Source organism: Podarcis melisellensis, assembly GCF_964234715.1.
Source record: "Podarcis melisellensis genome assembly, chromosome: 12".
Lineage (NCBI taxonomy): Eukaryota > Metazoa > Chordata > Lepidosauria > Squamata > Lacertidae > Podarcis > Podarcis melisellensis.
Window position 1 is genome coordinate 50,950,502 of NC_138544.1, and position 23,685 is coordinate 50,974,186.

At 41.3% G+C, this 23,685-nt stretch overlaps 1 protein-coding gene across 3 annotated transcripts in view; it reads left to right on the forward strand.

The window, feature by feature from the left end:
• The window catches only part of EXOG (exo/endonuclease G), a 222,356-nt gene extending 201,374 nt beyond the window's left edge, over window positions 1–20,982 (forward strand). For all 3 annotated transcript variants that reach the window (XM_081882630.1, XM_081882629.1, XM_081882628.1), the window contains 5 exons: window positions 3,322–3,471; window positions 4,969–5,108; window positions 5,709–5,785; window positions 6,750–6,864; window positions 20,015–20,982. In XM_081882630.1, the coding sequence (XP_081738756.1) occupies window positions 3,322–3,471; window positions 4,969–5,108; window positions 5,709–5,785; window positions 6,750–6,864; window positions 20,015–20,476 (944 nt within the window). In that variant the 3' untranslated portion in view covers window positions 20,477–20,982. The remainder of the gene's footprint in view (window positions 1–3,321; window positions 3,472–4,968; window positions 5,109–5,708; window positions 5,786–6,749; window positions 6,865–20,014) is intronic.
• The last annotated feature ends 2,703 nt before the right edge of the window (window positions 20,983–23,685 follow it).

Consider the following 23,685-nt stretch of genomic DNA (forward strand, 5'->3'; position numbering starts at 1 on the left):
TTCAGCTTTTAAATGGGACTCCTGGTGGTCTCCCATTCTTCTCTATCCATCTTTAGTTAAAAATTTCCCTTTCTAGCCACTAAAACCCTGTTAGCGATTTCTAAAGAAAAAAAGCATTGCACAAATTTACAGTGAATTTGCCTTTTATTAATATGGCATTTTAGGCCCTTAGGAGTCATGCTAGTTACATTTTACAGCATGGTCTGAAAAAATTGTGCACAAGAGAACAAAGCATTGGTTTTTATCTATTGCTTTCTGTTTATAACAATTTATGTTGAAATAAGTTGTTTTTAAACATTTGTTCCCTTTTGTTTCTGCAAACGTAGTACGTTTTTTAATGCAAACAACTTTTTTTTTTACCATGGCACAAAAATCGAACCAAACAACCTGTGGTTTGTTCCTGAATTGTTAAATATAAACTGAATTAAAAATAACATCTGCCACTTTTCTCCCCGTATACATTGAAAATCAATCAGCACTGTATTGAGAAAGTGGTTTTGTCTGGCTGTATCACACCAGCAGTAAATTGCTAGCAATGACATATTTTTCATTTTATGGTGGCTTTAAGTGTATTTGTATAACTGTTATCAAAAAATCAATCTGAAGTGGTGGGCGAAAGGTTACAAGTACACAATAAGCCCACATCACTTCTCAACCCAACAACATTTTAAAATGTTTTGTGTTTTGAAAGGATAGAAAGTTTTTAATTTTGTGATAAGTGAAGTAGGCTCTCATCAACCCCCCTTTCAAATTCTCTGTTGTTAGGTGATGCCTGGGTTGGTTCTATCTCTTTTTGTAGCAGGACTCCTCTGCTGTTAGAACACATCAGACCAAAAGTCAATCCAGCCCATAATTCTGCTTCCATCAGTAGCCCCACATGCCTCTGGATAAGCCGAGGTGGTGTAGTGGTTAGAGTACCAGCCTTGAACTAGGGAGGCCCAGGTTCAATTTCCAGTTCAATTATTATTTACTATTATTTATTTTATTTTGAAACATGTATGGGTAAAAATTAAAGCTTGTAGCATGTGTTGAAAGCACATGGTGCAAAACTTAGTGCATGCCTTATTTCCAGGGCAAAGGTGTTCCAGATAGTAGGACCCACTACATTAAAGGCTCTGCATTGGGTATTCAAGATGGATCAATAGAACTTACAACACTGTTAGGAGGGCCTTCTTGGAAAAGGTTCTTGAATGGTTGATTGCAGACTGGATCCTGGTGCTCTTGGAAGAAACTGATTTTTTAATCCATTTCAATTGAGGTTTAGGCTTTTGTTATTATGGTATGTATTTTTGTCTTTTTATATTATAAACTGCCCTGTGATCTTCAGATGAAGGGTGGTATGGAAATATAATAAAATAATATTAATGATAATTAGATTATCACAGTGACCAGGCAAGAAGCTCACCATAGGACTGAAACTGCCTTGGTCGCACTGGTTGATGATCTCCGGCGGGCTAGGGACAAAGGTGAGAGCTGTTTCCTAGTTCTGCTGGATCTCTCAGCGGCCTTTGACACCATCGACCATAACATCCTTCTGGACCGTCTCGAGGAGCTGGGAGCACTGTTATACAGTGGTTCCGCTCCTTTCTCCTGGGCTGTGTCCAGAAAATGGTGTTGGGGGATGAGTGTTCAGACCCCTGGGCTCTCACTTGTGGGGTGTTTCAGGGTTCTGTCCTCTCCCCCATGCTTTTTAATATCTATATGAAGCCTCTGGGAGAGATCATCAGGGGGTTTGGGCTGGTTGCAGATGACACCCAGCTCTACCTCTCTTTTAAATCAGAACCATTGAAGGCAGTGAAGGTCCTGTGTGAGTGCCTGGAGGGGGTTGGAGGATGGATGGCGGCTAACAGATTGAGGTTGAATCCTGACAAGACAGAAGTACTGTTTTTCGGGGACAGGGGGCAGGTGGGTGTGGGGGACTTCCTGGTCCTGAATGGGGTAATTGTGCCCCTGAAGGACCAGGTGCGCAGCCTGAGAGTCATTTTGGACTCTCAGGGAGGCGCAGGGTAATTCTTTGTCCAGGGCAGCTGTCTACCAGCTCCACCTGGTACGCAGGCTGAGACCCTACCTGCCTGCGGACTATCTTGTCAGAGTGGTGCATACTCTAGTTCTCTCCCGCTTGGACTACTGCAATGCGCTGTATGTGGGGCTACCTTTGAAGGTGGCCCGGAAACTACAACTAATCCAGAATGCAGCAGCTAGACTGGTGACTGGGGGCGGCCGCCGAGACCACATAACACCAGTCCCGAGAAATCTGCATTGGCTCCCAGTACGTTTCCGAGCACAATTCAAAGTGTTGGTGCTGACCTTTAAAGCCCTAAATGGCCTTGGTCCTGTATACCTGAAGAAGTGTCTCCACCCCCATCGTTCAGCCCGGACACTGAGATCCAGCGCCGAGGGCCTTCTGGCGGTTCCCTCATTGTGAGAAGTGAGGTTACAGGGAACCAGACAGAGGGCCTTCTCAGTAGTGGCACCTGCCACGTGGAACGCCCTCCCTTCAGATGTCAAGGAAATAAGCAGCTATCTTCTCTTTAAAAGACACCTGAATGCAGTCCTGTTTAGGGAAGCTTTTAATATTTGATGCTGTGTTGTTTTTAACACTTGATTGGAAGCTGCCCAGAGTGGCTGGGGAGACTCAGCCAGATGGGCGGGGTATAAATAATAAATTATGGGTGGTCATGGGCTAGTGATTTCACTTTTCTCTCAGCATAACCTACCTCACAGGGTTGTTGAGAGGATTAAAACTGGTGAATTTTTAATCATTAGTTCCACAAAATCAGTTGACTGTACTGAATTCATAGTTCCTGGTGGATACAATCCATGAGTCTGAGCTATGAGGGACAACTAACAGAGACTTCTTTAATGGTCTTAGTGATCAGGCAACCCTGGAGGTACTCTGGATCCCAGTTGTTAATGGCCTTAAAAAAAATTGATACAAGAAACTTGAACTTGGCCCAGTAACATAAGGGTCGCTAGTGCAAGCTGATTGGTGTTACTTGCTGGCAGCAGTCTGTCTCCATCAGCAGTCAAGCTGCAGCATTTTGTACCAACTCGAGCATCCCAACCTGGCCCAAGGGTACCCCTACATAGAGCGCATTGCAATAATACTGGCACCATCCATGTATGTGGTGCTTTGCATGGAAAGAGAGCTTACCCTCATGCACTTGAAATTATCAGAAATGAAAAGGGTTTTGTAAGACTTGGTTAAATTCTCAGTTGTTAATGGGGTTCTTAGGCATTTGATGCCTTTCTGGCTACTCTTCCGTGGGAGAAAACAAACCCCACATGTTCTGGCCTTAAAACTCTTTATTTCTCTCTTAGAACCCACAACAGAGACTGTGTTGGAAAAGTATGGATTTCCTGCAGCTGGAACACAGATCAGACATTACACCAATCATGCATTATCTTATGATCAGGCAAAACGAGTGCCTAGATGGGTGATTGAACATATTTCCAAACATAAGACTTTGGGTAAGTGAACTCTTGTGTGCATTTGTTAATTGCTTGTAATTAATTTACTTGTGAGTTAGAAGCAGTTCACTGGCTGTGCACGAGTAATAGGACCTTTGTTTGAGAGTAAGCCTCATTGAGCATAGGGGAGCTTCTGAGTAAAAAATGCATAGGATTCTTCTGTCAGGTGGGTAAATTATGTTGTCCACATACACAAGCTTTCAATAGGCAACAATCTCAGTCTTGTAAAGAGCACAAGATTTCATAGATGTGGTTGGCAGAAGTGGCTGGGCAGCAGGTACAAAAGAGGGATGCTTTGCCTCCATGGATCAGGGCATGAGAAAACTGAACCTCACTGCCTGCTAGAAGCCAAGCTCATCCAAAATTTATAGATCCTGAAGAAAGCATATGTGTGCTTGAAGGTGCTTCTTGCTAGCCCAGAAATATTATTTTCATCTATGGGTGAGACTTCAAATTGATACAGTAGGTGCAAGATAGTTAGTGGATGTCTGTGGAATTTAAGAGGACCTTAAGGTCCATAAAGAGCAACACCCTAGAGGTCCCAGGCCCTAAGGAAGTTAGATTAGCCTCAACCAGAGACAGGGTCTTCTCAACACCTGGGCCTGGTGGAACGCTCTATCTCATGAGACCAGGGCCCTGCGGGATCTGATTTCTTTCCGCAGGGCCTGTAAGATGGAGTTATTCCGCCTGGCCTTTGGCTTAGAATCAGTGTGATTCCCTCCCCCTCTTTCTTTTTCCTTTCTCCTCCTGTGAAGAGGCTGCATCCTAATGTTTTAATGTTGTATTTTAATCTTGTTTTTTTCAATTGTATTTTAATCAACTTGTTTTTATTATTGGTTGTTAGCCACCCTGAGCCCGGTCTTGGCTGGGGAGGGCAGGGTATAAATAAAATTTATTATTATTATTATTATTATTATTATTATTATTATTATTATTATTATTTAGAGTATATCCTATGGATGTCTACTATTTTTGGTGCAAGCTTGTAGGCATTTTATCCAATGTAAGTAACCCCTTCTTTTTGTTTATCATTGATATGGACTTGTTCAGTCAGTGAAGGCTTTCATTTCCATGTGATTCCTGCCCTTTCTACATCCTCTTCCCTTTGTGACCCTTAAACATGTGAATCTCTGCAGGCAATGTAGAGTGATTGGCAAAGTGCACATCATGTGTGTAGGAGTAGAGAACTCCTCTGAGGCTTACCAGGTTTCTCGGTGAGAAACATCAGTAATAGAGGACAATCTTCCCTGAAAGACAGCTCACCTACTGGTTTTTCCTTGCAATGCAGAGTTTCATGGGAGTCTTGAATGCACACTGCCAGCTCACACAGGATAACAATGGAGATCAATAAGCCTTGTCAGTGCTCCATGTGAACAGACTGTATTCTAGGATATTGTTTAGGATTGCTGTTTATTTTGCAGTTTTGTCAGTTGCATTTAGTATAGTTTTTGTTTAAAAAAGAAAAGGTTTCCTGAACAACTTGTTTTTGTTCCTCAGGCAATGCAGACAGAAAACATTGCAAATTTAGACCGGATCCTAGCATCCCTCCAATATTCACTGCCTTGAATGAAGACTACATTGGGAGTGGCTGGTCACGAGGCCATATGGCACCGGCTGGAGATAACAAATATTCACCAGTAGGACTGCTACTTAATTCTTGGCTTGTTGTTTCTTTGAAGGGGAGGGGAAAGAACATTAAAACCAATTTGTACATCATGTTTTCAGCAGAACTAGGCAGTAGTTTAAACATGGCACTGGAACAGAATCCATGGTTCCTAAAATCAATGACAGAGCTGTGAAAGTGCTTTGAGAGAACTGGAAAACATTGCTAACCCAGCCTTCTCCAGTGTGGCGCCCAACTGACATTTTAGATTACAACTCACATTAGCCCCAGCTAATATGGCTATTGATTAGAGATGGTGAGAGGTACTCCAGAACATCTGGAGACCAACAATTTGGGGAAGACTGTGCTAGCCGTGGTGACCAGGGGGAAGTGGGTAATTTAAACAGCAGATTGAATTTGAAGGCACCGTTTTGGAAATGTAATATATCATGTAACAGAATGATGTTGGGGCACTGTTGTTCTGTGTGCAAATGTATTAGAATGTTCTTCTTAGTGGTTCTTGCTGAAAGAGATAAACATTGACATTTGACTGCTTTATTCTGTTTCATTCTGAGCATTTAAGTAGGTCTGGGTATCCATCCAAAATTTCGTTTACAATTTTTTTTTCTTACAGAAGGCTATGGCAGAAACATTTTATCTATCCAACATTGTACCCCAGAACTATCAGAATAATGCTGGATTCTGGAATAGGTAAATTGCTACTAGATTAACTAAATTCAAGGTAAAATTTTGTTTAGTGGTATTTTAAACATTTTAATCATGTGTCAGCCTAACCTGGAGAGAGGGAGGCAAGGGAAGAAGACCAAAAATGAAGAAATAAACTAGAGAAACTATGTAGCTTTCTCTGGGGCGGAGCACACATATTAGCATTCTGGTGATCTGGCCAGAAAGCTCCTATAGTGTGTTTATGCAAAGAGAGAAGTGCTGCCCAGGGCAAGTGGCAGGCATATTAAGCCTTAGTCCATGGTTCATATATTTATTTATTGAGATTTATAATATTTCTCTTCCTGAAGGCGCACAGTGCACGGCATTTTAAAGCCTACAAATCCAATGGAATGGAATGGAATTCAATTAATTAGACACACACTAGCACAGAAATAGAATTAGCTCGCTTCAAGCAGGGAAAACAGTATGATAATGGTTTCTGTTAATTTGGTAGCTACTAATGTGGGTGAGTCCAGGAATGGGTCTCTGCCTACTACTCATTGTAAACAGATACACTCTGACCTCTACTTGCTGAGCATGTTGGAAACAAAGCACTGTTTCTACCAATCAGCTTGAATATAAAAGGTGCAAATAAAGTATTGGCTTTTTAAAGTATTGACTCAGCATGTTGGAAACAAAGCATTTCCACTAATAGCTTCCCCAAGGTACAGACCAAACAATAACACAAGCATGTGCAAAGATACATATGAATGGAAGCAAACAAGGCAGAGACCTGATTTGTGATCTGGTTGTCAAGCTAAAGCGCCATATAGGAATAAACTGAAGATTAAAGCTCACATTTGCTCATCATGCTTACTTAATATATTTAGCTTGGGAACTGTTTTCCTATCCCTAAAATGCCCCACTGCCCTTCTCTGTTCTAGGTATGTTTGGAATTCCCCAGCCCCAGGCTAGTCCATATCTTTAAACTATTTTGGCTTAATTTCAGGCTAGAAATGTATTGCCGGGAACTGACTGACAGATTTGAAGATGTCTGGATTGTTTCTGGACCTTTGACATTACCTCAGATGGATGATGATGGGAAAAAAAGGGTTGTATATCAGGTAAGCTATTGAACCTAGCCATATAATTGGAACAAAGTACTCTTTGATTTTGTTGGGGGTTTTCTGCCATGCAGGTTTTCTTAGGAGTTGAACTGGATGCAGCCTTGGAACTGCATGTGTGAGAAAGGCAATAACAACTGGTGGTAAGGTTGCACGATTTGAGGCCTTATACTGTTGAGTAGTCCTTTTGAATTTGCTTTGTGGTCTCAGCTGATGAATATAAATATGGGATCACGTTCATAGAATAGGTCCAGTGGCCCAAGTAGCAAAATTTAAGTCACGTATTGTGAGGAAGGAGTAATGACAATTTGTGGGCAGCAAACAGAACTGAGTAAAATCAGTAAGAGGCAATGCAGTGCACGTCATCTCTGCAGGCAGTAGATACTAGGAATCAAGTGGTGGGTTTTTAACAGAGCTGTGTGTGAAACAAATCAAAATTATGCATCCAGAAAAGTGAAGTTCTGTGACTTGCTTAATATGATGCAAGTAATGTTGTGAATTCTAGAAATACGAGATTAAAATATGCTTTACATTTAAAAACAAACAAACATGCATAGATTAATTATTTTAGCTCTGGTTTATAGCCATATCCTCTTCAAGCTCACTTAAATTGTTTTCAGCCAGTGGCTGTGCACTGTTTAAAGTTAACTATTAAATTAATGGCTTTATACTATTGTTTTGCCCTTATGGACATGTGATTATTTTTAGATCTCTTAAGCAAAGAGAGGAACTCCCAGAGTATTTTTTATGGCATTGCTCCTTGCTTGGGTTATGTTACCACTTACTTCTCATTACCAAAGAAATTAATCTAAAGCTGCTGCTATCTGTTGGCTGAATTTGGTGTGTCTCAAGGTCTGTGCCATCGTTTTGTCTACCTTGGTGAAGCATTTGTTGCAAATACAGATTGATGACCACACTTGATATTTGGGAGACACATTTGCAGAATATAAATGTATGTCTGAAAACGTAAAAGGGAATGCCAACAGGAAGAATCTCTTCTGTGTCACTGGAGAGGCAGGAGCAGGTTTTCCATCTTCGTCCAGAGCAAATCAAAATGACAGCATCTTGCTTTATATACTGCTGTTCTCTGGAGAATGTCAGTTTAGTGACTTTTGTCTGCTAGCAGATCTTTGTTTCTAAATGTTTCTATTTGCAATCATTTTTCCTCCTACATTTCACTCAAATTGAACCCATATTAAATGCAAAATTTATAATTTTGTCACCCAGAATTCCCAGACTCTGGATTCTCTCCCTTATATATGCTTAATATTTCATTGAAAGTCTCTTATTTGAGGGAATTTCATTCCTGAAGTATATGGACTTGGATCTTTTATTTTTAACCTATGTTTAATTTAAACAAAGAGAATGACTAGATAAATTAGATAAAACAGAATATGTTTAGCAAAAATAAGAATTCTTTTGCAAACAAGACTGTAAATAGTATCACTCTCACAAATGAATAAATACAATGCTGCTGTGAGAAACCATATTAGGCAGCATCTCTATACACCAGGTGTGAGGATTTTTTGGCCCTCCAAATGTTAAAAGGTAAAGGTACCCCTGCCCGTACAGGCCAGTCTTGACAGACTCTAGGGTTATGCGCTCATCTCACTCTATAGGCTGGACAGACACTTGTGGGTCACGTGGCCAGCGTGACAAGCTGCATCTGAGCCAGCGCAGCACACGGAACGCTGTTTACCTTCCCGCTGGTAAGCGGTCCCTATTTATCTCCTTGCACCCAGGGGTGCTTTCGAACTGCTAGGTTGGCAGGCGCTGGGACCGAACGACGGGAGCGCACCCCGCCACGGGGATTTGAACCGCCGACCATGCAATCGGCAAGTCCTAGGCGCTGAGGTTTTACCCACAGCGCCACCCGCGTCCCTATATGTTACTGAAATCCCTCCAAATGTTACTGAACTACAACTCACAGCAAGCACAGCTATCATGATGATGAGACTCATAGTTTAGCAACATCTGGAGGGCCAAAGGTTCCCCCCACAGTTTCTTGAGAACAAAGTCCTACAGGACTCAGGTTTACTTCTGCCATGAAACACATCCACCAGAAAGCAAGATGTCCAGAGGGATTATTTCTCACGTTGACTTTTGGCATATTAAAAACATTATAAGGTGATTTTTATCAGGTTTACTTTGTGAATCTGTTGCTTGGATGCAGCCCACTGTTTATGAGAGCTGTTCAGAGGCTCTTGGTGATGTGTTAATGTATCGGCTCCAACTGCCTGAGGAAGCATTGGCCACCAAAAATGGCTTACTAGCTTGGATTTGTTTTAAATAAGCATGGATCAGATCCCTAGTTTTTCCCCCTGAGTTGGAGAAGGCCCTGGATTGCCTTCCCCAACTGATTTAAAGTGGATGAAACAAGCCAAATAAAGAAGGGAATTTATACAAGCCCTCTAGGCAGGTCATTCTCTTACAGAACTGCCCTTACACTTTAGGAGGGGATTTTCCAACTACAAAGCCTTAAATCTAAATGGCTTGTGGAATTGGCTGATTAAGCATACACATTAATTAATGTCTGCCTTGTTATTCAATTATAGCTATTCAGTTATGTTTGCCTTTCACTGTTAATGATGTTGAATTATTCTGTTCACTTTATTTTAAAAATGTGAATAGCATGTGGATAATGGGTCTTACCAAACCTCCTGTATGAAACCTCAGGATTTTTCATTCTGAGGAAGGTCAGATCATCTACATTTTGAACAATTATGCTTCTCTGATGGATTTCTCGGGATGCTGGGGAATCATACTTTACTAATTATTGATCTGAAAAAGATTTGAGTACAACACTGGGGACAAACCCTTCCCCCGCCAGCCTTGGCAAGCAGTTGTGGGCTTTTATCAAATATTTTTAATTGAGTTTTAATGACAAGGGGTTTTTTTAATTAAAAAAAGATTTTTTTTCCTGTCTGTCTGTCATAAACAGTTGTTTTTAAAGAACTTTGACCAGCTGTTTTCACTGAGGGTTTTTCAGAAGAACTTAATATAATTTTTTCTAAGAAAGAGTTTAGAAGATAGATTCTAGTTAGAAGAAAGGAGATTCTGACTAAACAAGAATTTTCTGATAGTAAGAGCTGTTCGACAGTGGAACAGACTTCCTCGGGAGGTGGCGGACTCTCCTTCCATGGAGGTTTTTAAGCAGAGTTTGAATGCCCATCTGTCATGGATGCTTTAGCTGAGATTCCTGCATTGTGGATGGTAGGACTAGATGACCCTCGCGGACCCTTCAGACTCTACAATTCTATGATTTCTCAAGAATTACAGGCATTTTCTCTGCAAATATTCTGTACACTTGGGATGACTTTTTTTTAAAAAGCATCCCTGTATTACTAGTAGCTTTTATAGCATTGTGAGAAAATAAATAAGTGTATCACTAACAGCACCAACTCATAATTTTGCTAAGAAATTTTGTATGCTTTAAAAAAATAAATTATATGCTGATGGGGAACAAGAGAGTGTGATAGACACAGTAGGCAGATTTTCTATTTAATACACAAGATTGGAACGATAAACATCCTTCCAAAAGAATAACAATGTCTGAAGGAGGGATGCAGAATTAATATGAATGCTAATAATATCTCCTAAGAATATGTTATCATTTTCTCATTAATTTCAAGGACAATTACCTTAAACAATGAAGGCAGGACACAATACATTTGTTGCTGCCAAGTGGTACTGTCTACACCTTTTAGGGGGACACAAAAGGATTCAATCATATCCAGGTTAAGAGAGAGGTTCTATATTTCATTGGCTTTCATGGTTTTCCTATTTCAATACATATGACCAAAGTGGGAGTAAATACTGAAGTAACATCAAGTAGAAGCCCCTTTGGAGTCTAGGTTTCAGATCATGTTAACTTGGAGCTCCCTGAAGTCTCCTCCTGATAGAGCCTTCTGAGATTGAAAAGCTGGGTAAAAAGGACAAAAGCAGTAAAAAGCAGCCAATAACAACAGTAATCCAGAGAGTAATGGAGTAGTGGAGACTTCATATTGTTTTAAGACAATTGTAACCAGAAAAATAAATCTAATGAAGAAGCGAATTCTGCCCAGCACCAATGTTAGTTCCCTTCTGTAAAGGATGTTTATAATAAAGCTCGAGTGAACGGGCCAGGCCTGAGGTGATATCTGTTAGAATAATGTTATCTTCAGGAAGATATTTAATGGTCAGTGTCATCGCTCAAGTAACAGCTTGGGAAAACCAAACACTTCATTGGAGACGCTGTGCCCAAGGAAGCCACAGGCTTATTCTGAAACAAGAAGGATAGTGTGTCTAGAAATCACTGCACAGTTTTATTACAGTTAAATGAATTTTTGGACCCCACCTCGTTATTCTGGTCTTAGATAGCTGATTAAGCAAGAAACAAGAAGGACAGTGTGTCTAGTAATCACCGCACAATTATATTGCAGTTAAATGAATTTTTGGACCCCACCTTCTTGTTATTCTGGTCCTAGATAACTGATTATAAAATGAGTATCAATAACGTTGTCTGTGGCTCACTTTGAAAGTTAAGATAATTCCTCTGATTTATGTGTTTCTAAAAGGCTACAATTCTAAGGTCATCCAATGAACTTGACTAAAATTTGATTCAGGGCAGACCAGTGTGGCGATATGTCCACATCTGTGGTGGTCATCACTGCCACAGAATGTTTTGATGGCCTGTAGCACCAGCAGCTTTAAAAATGGATTAGATCACTCATAGGGGTAGTAGGCTTACAAAGGATTGCTATCTCCATCCTGTGTGTGAGCTCTCCCGAAGCTCCTGGCTGGCTGCCATTAGAGGCAGAGGACTTGGCTAGATGGCTCTTTAGCCTGATTTGGTATGGCAGTTCTTGTGGCGCAGCCTTGCCTGGAGCGGAACAACATAGTTTGTGGATGAGGTGGAATAAGGTTATTTTTCTGAGCCTACAGAGTTCCACCAAGATTTCAAGGATTCTGAAGTACATTCGGGAAGGAAAGGGTCACTGGGGCACACAGAGTTTCTGTGGATGTTGTTTTAATGCATCTGACAACATTGCCTCTGATGCAAGGCGAAGTGTGCAGCGGTGGATAATGTGTGCTGGCAGCTAAGTCTTGATGAAATTTGATTTCTATTGACCGTACCCTGCAGAAATCACAGGTAATTGCCATCTCTGAGGCAAAGGTCCAGTGATATCCACTAATTTTGTTTACAGTGGCGGCATTGCATTGCCCACTCACTAGAGGGCACTGACTCACCAAGATCTTGATATATTTCTTCTTAGACTCTGCCTGTTTATGTTGCCAACAGAGCAAGTATCTTTTTTAAAAAGGTGTAGAGTCGGTCATGACTGGACCTAATAGTCAGGGGTCCCTTTACTTTTTTATTTCTCTAATAGTTTCTTCAGGTCACTTTCTGCTATAGCTGGAGAAGGGTTATATGACAGCTGTATGTACTGTTGCTAAAAGAACGCTTGATCTGGGGAACAGTTGGCAGGCAAAGTTCTACTGTTATGTTTCGTATTACCAACTTAAGGGAAAGGCTGGGTGAAAATGCATTTTTCTTCTAAGTTTTAAGTGGTGGGTTTTTCAGTGATTTTCTGAAAGCATGTGTCAGGGGCTCAGGAGCTGAGGCACAGGAGAGGGAGGAAATGGAGAGCGAGGGGGAGGAATCCGAGGGGAGCGTAGGTGATGACAGTGGTCCGAGGGATTCCCAGAGTCTCTCCAGCGAATCGGAAGATTCACAGAAGGGGGCGCCTATGGCCAGGGCAAGGGGGGTGCCTAGGGGGACACCCCAGGAAGAAGGGGCCAGAGGGGACTCAGAGAGCAGCAGTTGGAAATCAGGACCAGCTTCCCCACCAGAGCGCAGTGGGGGGGAGGAGTCCCAAGTATCGGGATCAGGCTGCTCACCACCAGCGAGAGGAGATGAGTCAGGATTGACCACGCCTCCATCGGAGAGCGCGGAAACGGTCGAGAGGAAGGTTGGAGGCTGGGTGCGTGCGCCAAGTTCAAATGTACAGGCGAGCGGCACAGCAGGTAGCCCGGATAGGGAACCAGGTCCTAAAGCCTGCCGGAAGGAGGGACAAGAGTCAGGGGGGTCAGCGTCAGAAGAGTCCAGAAAGGAGGAGACCCCGGGGGGCAGAAGGACCCAGAGGAGGAAAGAACAACGGAAGAGGTGGAGTAAGGCTAGAGTCTTAAACTGGTGTACACGGGGCGGAGACTCAGACGGAGCTTCGCCGGTCTAGGTTCTAGACGTAGAGCTGCACGCTGCGGCTTGTAAATGGAAACTGAACTTCAATAAAGACTTTTGTACTTTACCACCGGCTGGCGTTGGTCCTCTGTGAGCTGGGACCTAGAGGCAGCTCTGACAGCATGAAACACTACCTGCCTCTATGACCCATTTGGGTTTTTGTATTGGAAAACTTGATACTTTTAGAGAGTTCTTTGTATTCTCTGTCCCATAAAAATGAGGCTAGTTTTGTGCCATACAAAACCCACATTTTGTAAATGGAAGATGTGATGTTAGCTCACATACTCCCAGAGATACCACTTACAATTTAAAAAGTGAAGAATACCGTAAATAGGGCTACAGTGTTTAATTGGTAAATTAGTCAATGAAAGTTGTAGTTGATTAATCAAAGGTCACTTATAATTCATAGGACAGCAAATTTAGACTAGTTTAGCTTTTTAAATACTAATTTTGTTTGGAAAATTGCAATAAGATGTTAAAGGTGGTGTTTCTTTCTGACAATTAGAAGTAGTTTTTGTTTATCAAATATTAAAATAATGTCAAGGTTGCAGGTTTGATCCCCATATGGGACAGCTGCATATTCCTGCATTGCAGGCAGATGGACTAGATGGGTTCCTTCCAACTCTATGATTCTATGATCGATGAAAAGTTATTTTACTTTCGGTATTTCAAAAAAAGCATTTACATTGACATTTGGGTAATATGCTGATTTATCTAAATGTAATCAATAAATAGTTTCAAAGGCAGATGATTGTTCAATTGGTTTTCAATCATAGTTAGTGCCTAAATTCCATTGAAATAAATGGGTCTTAACGGTGAAATCCAGCACATTTACATTGCTTTGATCTCCTTGAGAACACAGGAAGCTGCCTTATACCGAGTCATACCATTGATCCATCTAGCTGTTTTTGTTTGTTTGTTTTGTCTATGCTGTCTAGTGGTAGGGTTGCAGAGGTTAAGTCTTCCCTTGCCCTACCTGGAGATGCCAGGAATTGAATCTGAGACCTTTTGCATGCAAAGCAGATGCTCTATCACTGAGCTATGTCCCATATACCTCAACATAATCATGACTTAGCATAGGATTTCACTATAATTACTTAACTGCACACCAACTTTTATTTGGATTATGCCTTGAATGTGAAAACTGCATCATATGGCCAGCATTTATTCCCACCACCAAATGCTAAGTTCAAATAAATGTTTTTGTGACACCTACAAGAAGTTCAGATTTGGGTTTGGGTCAGGTCATCTACTGATGCCAGTTTCAGGGTTGTGCAGTAGCCATTGTGAACACAGTTTGTTTGGGGTAATTTATTTTGCTCCCAGGTAGGGTAGAATAGAAAAGGGACGTGGGTGGCGCTGTGGGTTAAACCACAGGGCCTAGGACTTGCCGATCAGAAGGTCGGCGGTTCAAATCCCTGCGACGGGGTGAGCTCCTGTTGTTTGGTCCCTGCTCCTGCCCACCTAGCAGTTCGAAAGCACGTCAAAGTGCAAGTAGTTAAATAGGTACCACTCTGGTGGGAAGGTAAACGGTGTTTCCGTGTGCTGCTCTGATTCGCCAGAAGTGGCTTAGTCATGCTGGCCACATGACCGGGAAAGCTGTACGCCGGCTCCCTCGGCCAATAAAGTGAGTTGAGCGCCGCAACCCCAGAGTCGTCCGCGACTGGACCTAATGGTCAGGGTCCCTTTACCTTTACTAGGGTAGAATAGAAGGGACAATAGTTCCTGACATTCAGTCCTATGAATAATGTGGTATGTGTCTAGTAAAGTTAGAAATTTTGACCAATATTCCAGCTGAAACACACCATCAAACGATTCAAAGTCATGAGACCCAGATTTCTGCAGCAGTACGAGAGAAGCTATTACACTGGGCTATTGTTCCAGGTATACTTTCAGTAATTGACACTGGTAGTGAAATGCAGACACATTGCTTTTTTTCATGTGTTGTAATCATTCGCTTTGCACACTTACCTGTCATAGCAGATTGGCATTCTCCCTCTCTTTATTTACCTGTTGTAGCTGCTTTATTTGGGTGGGCTGCAAAATGGGACGTTTCCGCAAAGCAAGTACTAAGGTTGGAACAAAGCCCTGACATGCTAATAGCAGGTGATGGGGCTAATACCCCTCACTGTGAGTGCCCCAAAAATACAGTTTTCTCAACCACAGAAATACAGTTTTCTCAGCCACATCTCATAAAATATGATTTAGCAGTGGCTGGTGAATTTGGGGGCATTTATGTGGGTTAAGCATAGACAAAAACAACAAAGCAGCTCATTTTTTCCAGCTTTGAATAAATCACTCACAAGGTCCTGTTGCAATAAATCTTGTTGCTGGTCCCAAAAGGTTTTAACTACAACAGATGATCATAACTGAACAATGGTGGCTTACTGTACACATTTGGTGTGGCTGGTCCCTCCTGTCTTCAGGAGAGAGCATTTCTGGTCAGCCCAGGACAAAGCTTCACTGATGGAGCAAACATGCCATCCTGGAATCAACTAGCAAAGAGACTTTGTTGAAAGCCTGGGTGTCACCTTATCTTAAATCAACTCGGGTAGAGGTAATTGTGTTAGATAGATCTGACATAAAGGTATGCCTCTGCTAGCTGTTCCTTTTTATACCAGTCTCAGCAAAATCAGAACAGTGTGGTGGCAAGCCACTCTCTATGGTCTCCCACAATACTGAAGTCTTCCAAACTAACCCAGTGGTGTCAACAAATCTATATATAGTAAGTTAGCAGAACAAAATTGATAGAGGTTCAGCAGCATGTCCTGTAACTGTGATTGTATTGTGAATTAAACCACTTATTTTCCCCCCACCCCGTAAGCAATGCCTTGCTCTATTTCCTTATGAGCTGTGTGGTTTTGGATCCTCTCTTTGTGCTAATGATAGCGCCATCTGGTTGCTACTGTGCCCATTTTGTGGAAGGTACTTAGTAGTCCATTTGCAGGACTCTGAGGTGGGAAGAAGACCAATTATCTAGACCCATTCTAGATCCATTCGAGTTTCAGGAGGGAATGGGCCTTGGTTGCCCTAATGGATGACCCAGAAGAGGGACAGGTTCTGTGTGACCTTGTAGCTTTTGCTTGATGTCTCAGTGGTTTGTGATACCATTAACTATGGTATCTTCCTAAACCACCTCAGTTACGCTGTGAGGTGTGAGTCATGCTTTGAGGGTATTTTTAAAAAATGAAAGGTTGTATAAAAATGATTTAAAATCAATAATCTATATACAAAACCAGATTCCATATTTTTTAAGTTTTATTATTTTTAAAGACTGTTTTTATGTTTGTTTGTTTTTTGTATTTTGTGACCTGTCATTTTATGATGAAAGGCTGGATACAAATCGTACAAATGAAACAGTAAATTAGTTAGCATGATGGGGGGACCAAATTCCACAATGTAATACTGTAGTTTGTTTTTATTTGTGCTAGCATTTAAATCACAGCAAGTCTTTGACACTGTAAAAAGGCCACTGCTGTTCTTTGGCCAGTCTGTGTCGCTGTAGCAACAGAAGATGCAAATGGTGACTCTCTCATCATCCCTTGTATGTGAATAGATGATCACAAATCAAAGAAGACATGTGCGCATGAATAGTTTTCAGATGCTTTCTGTTCACTTACCATAAGGGCATCTGCTCTCTGTCTGTCTCAGTCAAGCAGCGAGAGAAATGTGTGTCGGATCTAAATTATGGAAATTGATGTGCAAGCTCTTGAGTAGAGCACCTACATCTAAAAAGCCACTAGGTGGCACTCGGGCATAAAATATCCAGAGTCCCATGCTTGAACCGCTTCCCAGAATGAAGACATTACTTTCAAAACTACAAAGACATAGCTTATGAACATGCTGATATTTTTTCAGCTTGCTTGGGCTGAGCAATCATGTGGAACGATGCACATTACCTGTCTCAAAAATGCACTATAATCATAAAAGTCTTTTGCCGTGCCGTTCACGTGGTGGGAGTTAGTCTCTTGTTCTTCTTGTTGCTCTGTCAGTTGATTGGTATTTTCGCTGCTTCTGTGCAAGATACTGCTACCTCCCATTACAAATAAGAATGCACTACCATAGCTGATCACATAAAAGTACACAGTCTTTAAACACTTTGTTGTGCTCCAGAGGCCCTGATAGATCCTTGTGGATGTCAGAGCTCTGTGCATGAAGGCAGAGGTAGCGCATTCCATTTCACCACTGGAGGCAAAACAGGAAGGTGCTGTGCTATGCTGCCCCCCGCCCCAAGCCTCACTTCCTGGGGTCACACAGCAACGGCTTCCGGAGAGATCTCATGAGATCTCGCTGGAAATTGCAGCAGTAGTTGCACAACTCCAACTGTGGTGGGTGGAGCACCTGCGGGGGCACTTCCACGCAAGATATCACCACCCAAGGCAGGCTGCTTGACTCCGCCTCATGGGCGAGCGGGTCCTACATGCAGAGACCTCCAGAATGAATTAAGTTCTTAACCCGAGGTACCACTGTATATGTACATAGCTGAGTGCTGTGTGTGTATGTGTGTGACTCAAGACTTGCTACATGGAATGGAATGAAAGAGGAGGAAGATCAGTTTGAGAATTCCTGAATTTTTAACAAGCGTATCCTTCCAACTGAGCAGGGGGATGATCCTCCACTGCCAATGTTCTTCTTCCCTCCCAGCATATATCACCCTTTCCATTTATTTATTTTTAAAAATACATTTATATAAATGTATGTATGTATGTATGTATGTATGTATGTATGTATGTATGTCCCGCCCTTCCTTCCAAAAGAGCCCAAGGCAGCAAACACATCAGTACTGGAATATTAAAAATATTCTAAAAACTGTTAATAAAACCATTATCTCAACCAGAGATCTCAAGGTTGCCAGGAATAGTTCCTTTCAGCCATCAAATGCCTAGATAAACAGGAATATTTTCAAATTGCTTCTGAAAGTCAATACAGTAATGAGGGAGACAGACACACCTCACTAGGGGAGCATTCCACAAACAGAGAGCTATCACTGAAAAGACCTTGTCACAGTTCAGTGCCAGCTGGGCAGCCCTCAGTGATGATACCACCAACATGATGATGATACCGCTGATTGTAGCATCTGAGATGGTCGATATTGCACAAATATATACTTCATACTTTCAACATGGAGCCCCTAGTCACAGTTTTTTGTTTTTTTTCCAGGCCTTGCTCTATCCTCAGATTTGTGCATACATGCTCCAGTGTGCTTTTATGTGCCTATTTAAAGCATTTTTACTCCCAGAGTAGCTTTCAAATAGAAATGCAGTCCTGTCTTCATGTTGTGAAAAAAGTTCCATAAATTGGGTGAAAACCTGCTCTCATATATGTGACTATATTATATAGCATGTGAAGCAGAGTGTGTTGGTCCTACGTCTGACATACTGATACTAAAACCATTTTGTTTTTAAGTAATCAGCTATGACCTGGAAAACAACTTGTGTGTGTTATAAATGAAAGACATCCATCTTTGGTAAATATTTTCTTTTCCTGCAATCACAGCAAATTTAGCACCTCTTCATTTTGATCAGTTTAATGGCAAATCAGTTGTATAGGGTACAAGAGGAATTTTTTGCAATCAGTGTTCTGAAACAATCTGTGGGGGAAAACAAACATCATTGTTGATTTATACAGCATCTGTTTAACCGTCCTGATAAAATGTTTTCCCCAAGCTTGGCAGTACCACTATAAGCCAGTTTTAAACTGGTTTCATTGTCATGGCTCCCTTAAAACCAACTACAGTAGACTCGTCAGCTTTCCAGAAGATCAAAGAATCATTTATACTAATAGCAAACATTCTCTGAGAGCTGATACCTGTTTAGCCAAAATTTCTATGTCCATGCACAAGAGTGAGGTATCAGCAGACTCAGGGGAACCTCAAGGTTTGCAGAAGTCCAGAAAAAGGGAGGGGAGACACACACCCCTTAAAAAAACAGCCCAAAGAAGACTGAACATGCTCAGTGATCTATGTGTATGTCATTATGTTTGTATTTTTGTATTTCTGGCTTTGCATTTTTTCTGTTTTGGTATTATTTGCTTGTTTTATTTAGTGTTTGTATGATGCATAAGTATAAATAAAGTAAAAATAAAAAGCATGCTTAATGATCACGAAATGCTGACTGGCTGTTGTGTGGGACGTATGTTAGGCTATGGGAAATGGAGGACAGGGGAGAAGGAAAGGGAATACAGTATCTTGGAAAAGGTGATGGCCCTGAACTGAAAACTCTACATTTTGTCACTTGTCCCTCTTGTTCTTTATAATTGAGACTGCTAATCTGTTCCCAGGATACCATAAAAGAAGGCAGGGTCATTGCTATTTAACCAGATTGTGTGTAAAGTAGACATGCTTTCACAGAGAATTTATGATGCTTTTTACTGTCCTTCTCCAAAATCTGTTCTTGTCTCCTTCCAAGACTTTTAAGAGATCTCACCAAGAACTCTGTAATGGATTCTTCTTCACTAGGAAATTTATATTTTTGGTCTTTTTAGTGCTTTTTTGGCTATATTGTGCCTAATTTCCATGTGTTACAATTGGAGACCATTTCAAATAAATTCTTATGTACTATTACTTCAATATCATTGTTATAATAATCTGTTATATTGATTGCCTCTTGTACTATTCACATATTCCATGGGCTTTGTCTTTGGTTTTTAAACTATAGAAGGTAGTCATCACGTTTTCCTTTTACCATATTTCATTTATGTATTTCATGAATGGGAACATTGTCAATTATCAGCTTGAGTTTATTTTGGCAGCTCTACATGAGAGAACTGCAGCTGGTTTGATATTGGGGTAGTGGAGTCTTCAGTATGGTGTTCCTTTTAATCTGTTTGGCAGCTGCACATTATGTAGAAAATTTTAGTTCTAGATATGGGAGGATTATGGCCTCCTTTCTGATGAGTTTGAGTGATATAATCTCTCTGCTCTGCTGATAGGTAATTGGAAAAGATGATGTGGCTGTACCCTCGCATCTTTACAAAGTGATTCTGGCCCGAAGAAGTGAAACATCGACAGATCCTTTGGTACTTGGGGCCTTCGTGGTACCCAATGATGCTATTGGCTTTGACCACCAGCTGCCGGAATTCCAAGTTAGTATTGAAGACCTGGAGAGAATGTCAGGCCTTGTTTTCTTCCCACAGGTGAATAAAACTAAAGACGTTAGAAATATCTGTGAGGTTGATACTTGCAAGCTGATGAGTTTGGAAGAGTTCACTCTGTACATCACCACTCGGAAGTTGCAGAGTGCAAGGACCCTGGAAAGGTTGAGAAAGATCATGTCTGAATTACAGGAAAAGGGAATTGAGCCCGATGAATATCTCTTAAAGGTTTATAAAAAGAAGGAGGAGGAATTAGCAATGCAAAAGTCAATGGAAGCTAGAGAAGGGAGATCTGGTTAATATAAGGAACTGTTGTACAGAGACTCTGCTACTACTTGGACAAGAAGAAAACTTGGACAAGCCTCCCCATTGGTTGTGTGCCTATGCTGAAAGTGCAGCACTTTGCTGAGAAATTAAAAGACCTCCTGTGGCACAGGTTGGCAGTGAGACTTAAGGTCACTCGTTTGTGCCCTTTACTAAATCCATCATCAGTTGTAAGTTTTATTCTGAATCTTTTCTGGAATACAAGAAAAATAGAAAATGGTCATCTTGGGAATATAAGTAGACCTCTCCTAACTTTCCTTTTCTAACAGGATGCTGTAGAAATGGTATTATATTATTTATATAATTCTTTGCCAGCTGTATTTTTTTTTAGCCTTTTCTTTGTTTTCATTCATCTAAATCTCTAGAAATGCCTCTTGAGAACAAATTCATTTGTAAGTGACTATTTGTATAAACTGACAATTCAAGAACCGGGGGATGGGGGCCAGTTCCCAAGCAAGTTTTTAATAAATGTTTCCCCAAGATTTTGATTCTTGGTTTTATTCTACGCACTGCAGGGGAAAGCCTTCTTAGAGAAAAATGTTATGTGTTTTACTTCAACCAGCATCTCTGGTTCTTTTGACAGCTAAGATCGCAGTCCAAATGCTCGCAAGAACTTTATAGAGGAAACAGCCAGTTCCTACTGACAGGGTCCTCCTCCTTGATTCCTATAACAGGCAAGATTGAATTCTGGGCAGTGACCTTTGTCACCAATGGCTGCTTGTGTTTCTCTGCTTGTGTTTGGACACAGCCTGCTATAATTTTAGGTTGCCAGTAAGAGAAGCTTTGCTACATTGCTAGGTTTGCCCCTGTCTGTGATAGGGCTAGAGTGCAAGTAGCCTTGCTGTTGCCCTTGCTAACAAATGACACCATAATGGAATAAAAAATGATAAGCTGCCAACACAGTGGGATCCTTATATTTTAAACAATATGACTGATCAGATAATTTTGGCTATCAGCTGATGATATGTGGTCAATTGACTGACATGCCAGTACTATTTAGTAGTATAACCCAATTACAAATCCTACATTTCATGCCTACATTTTCCTTCTTTGTATAAATTTTCCACTCTTGTCTGGTATATGAAGAGAAAGGGTCCAGATTTAACAAAGGAACCACAATCTAATCTAGCTAAAATTGTACAATAAGTGGCACTTAGTGTTTTTCATGTTAAATATATGGATAAACTTTACAGAAGGAGGATGCTAATTGTTATCGCCATTCCATAAAAAATTGCACAAGAGAAATAAAAAAGGATTTGTCTAAGCTAGAACTTCAAATTAGGAGGAGTAAGGGTCATACATGGTATTGTTTCATGACCATTTAAATTTCCTTCCTTAAAATACAATTCTTCCATCTCATCCTGATACATAAGGAGGCAAGCTGGACTGTTCAAACATGGAACACTTCATTAAAGTCAGCAAATGTTGCTGGGGCTGCCTTACCTTGATATTAAAAAATTCACAATCAAACTTCAATGACTTGAAGTCACAGAAAGAACACTTCCTTGTATCGTTCTTAATAATACTGCCTAACAATAATAACACAGGTTGCTCTCAGATGATAAAGGACTTGGGTTTCCTCCAGAAAGAGCAAGGGAGCAACACAATCTCCAGCAAACAAGCATAGGAAAGCATGGAACTGCTTTTTATTAGAACACGGGCGGCTGACATTTTTATTCTCAAAGTGAAAGTGAGTGTAGTCAAAGTGTGCATTGCACTATACTCACAGCAGCACATGCAATGTGGACAGGCATGCGGCACACACACAAGAAAACCTACAGCTTCCCCTCTGCACTTCCGTCAATCAGCGGAATTTTGTAATGGGGAAAACAGTCAGTTCTAGTAATTAGATAAGAGTTGAAACATGATTTTCCATATTTATCCTGCCATTGTTTCTTCATAATCACAAGGCTGATCTTCTGGAGTCTTAAGCTTCCAACAGGGCGGGGCACCTTAAATCCCTTTTGCAGCTGATATTAACGTTAAACCAAAATGCTCTTGGTTACAGAAAACCCAGATCAAGCAAATAAATGTAGTTTTCTGAAAAGAAGAGACTTGTGGAGCTACAGAGATGAAAAGAGGTCTTTTGCCAAGGTGCCACAGAAATGCCTGCCAGATTATAATTATAGTGGCTCTGTATTTGGCACCTTTTCATTGCTTTTTTAAAACAAGGACACCATCTTAGGGCCAGTGAATAGTCTGGGAGTACCTGATGACAGCAACAAAGTTGAAGCTAAGCTATGGATGTGATCAGTCCTTTGGATGGGAAACAACTGGTAGCTCTGTATAAGAGCAAGCCATAAAAATAAACATGGGTGTGTGGGAGGAACACCCTGACATGTCAGATAATTCCAGCTTTTTGATAAGTGTACAAAAAGGCAGTACATCTTTGTCAAGGCACCCATTCAGGGTCTGCATGTTTCATTAATGGTACTAAAGTGCAATTTCAGAAGCTGCAAAAATCAGAAGGCAAGCCTTGCCATTTTGTTTCTACATTTGTCAGAAGTTTCTGCTGGCAACCTTCAACAATTGCAACGAAACATGTCTCTCCTGCACCAGTCCCTATAGCCACAGCAGGCGCTGTAACTCTCCAGCAATTTCACTTCACCACTGAAGGCGCACTCTTCCATTTTCTCCTGAGATGGATGGATGCCAACCAGACGTTACCCCAGCACCACTGGTCCCCAATGTTCCTGCAGCATCCTTTGATCCACATGAGAGCAGCAGAAGAAAGTGAAAGCCTAAAACGATTGAGAGCACTTACAAGAGTACATTTACACAGCCAGTATGTGATAGCGTGAGGAAATGTGCCCCCATTGCTCCTGTGAATAGCTTCTCCCCTGCACTGTGCCTTGTTTACCACTTGGTTTGTGCCACATTCTCCCGTTGCCCTCGCATGAATTTCACAGAGCAGCTGAGCGGTGCAGGGTTATACAAATGCCTCCTGGTTTCTTAATCACCGCTTCTCCACAAAAACATAATGGAACGTCAACTGCGTGAAAGTAATGCCACTGTCTCAGGCAGCAAACTATTTTGATACCAAGCTCTAGTTCCCCAGCTGGTGAGAAATGCCTTCTGAAAGATAGCAACTGTTTTGTTTGTTTTTAAATTTGCTGTGCTCATTGATTGGAACTGTTGGGGTTTGGGGGAGAATTGTGAAGGGTGTGGAGAAGAGCTGTTCGACA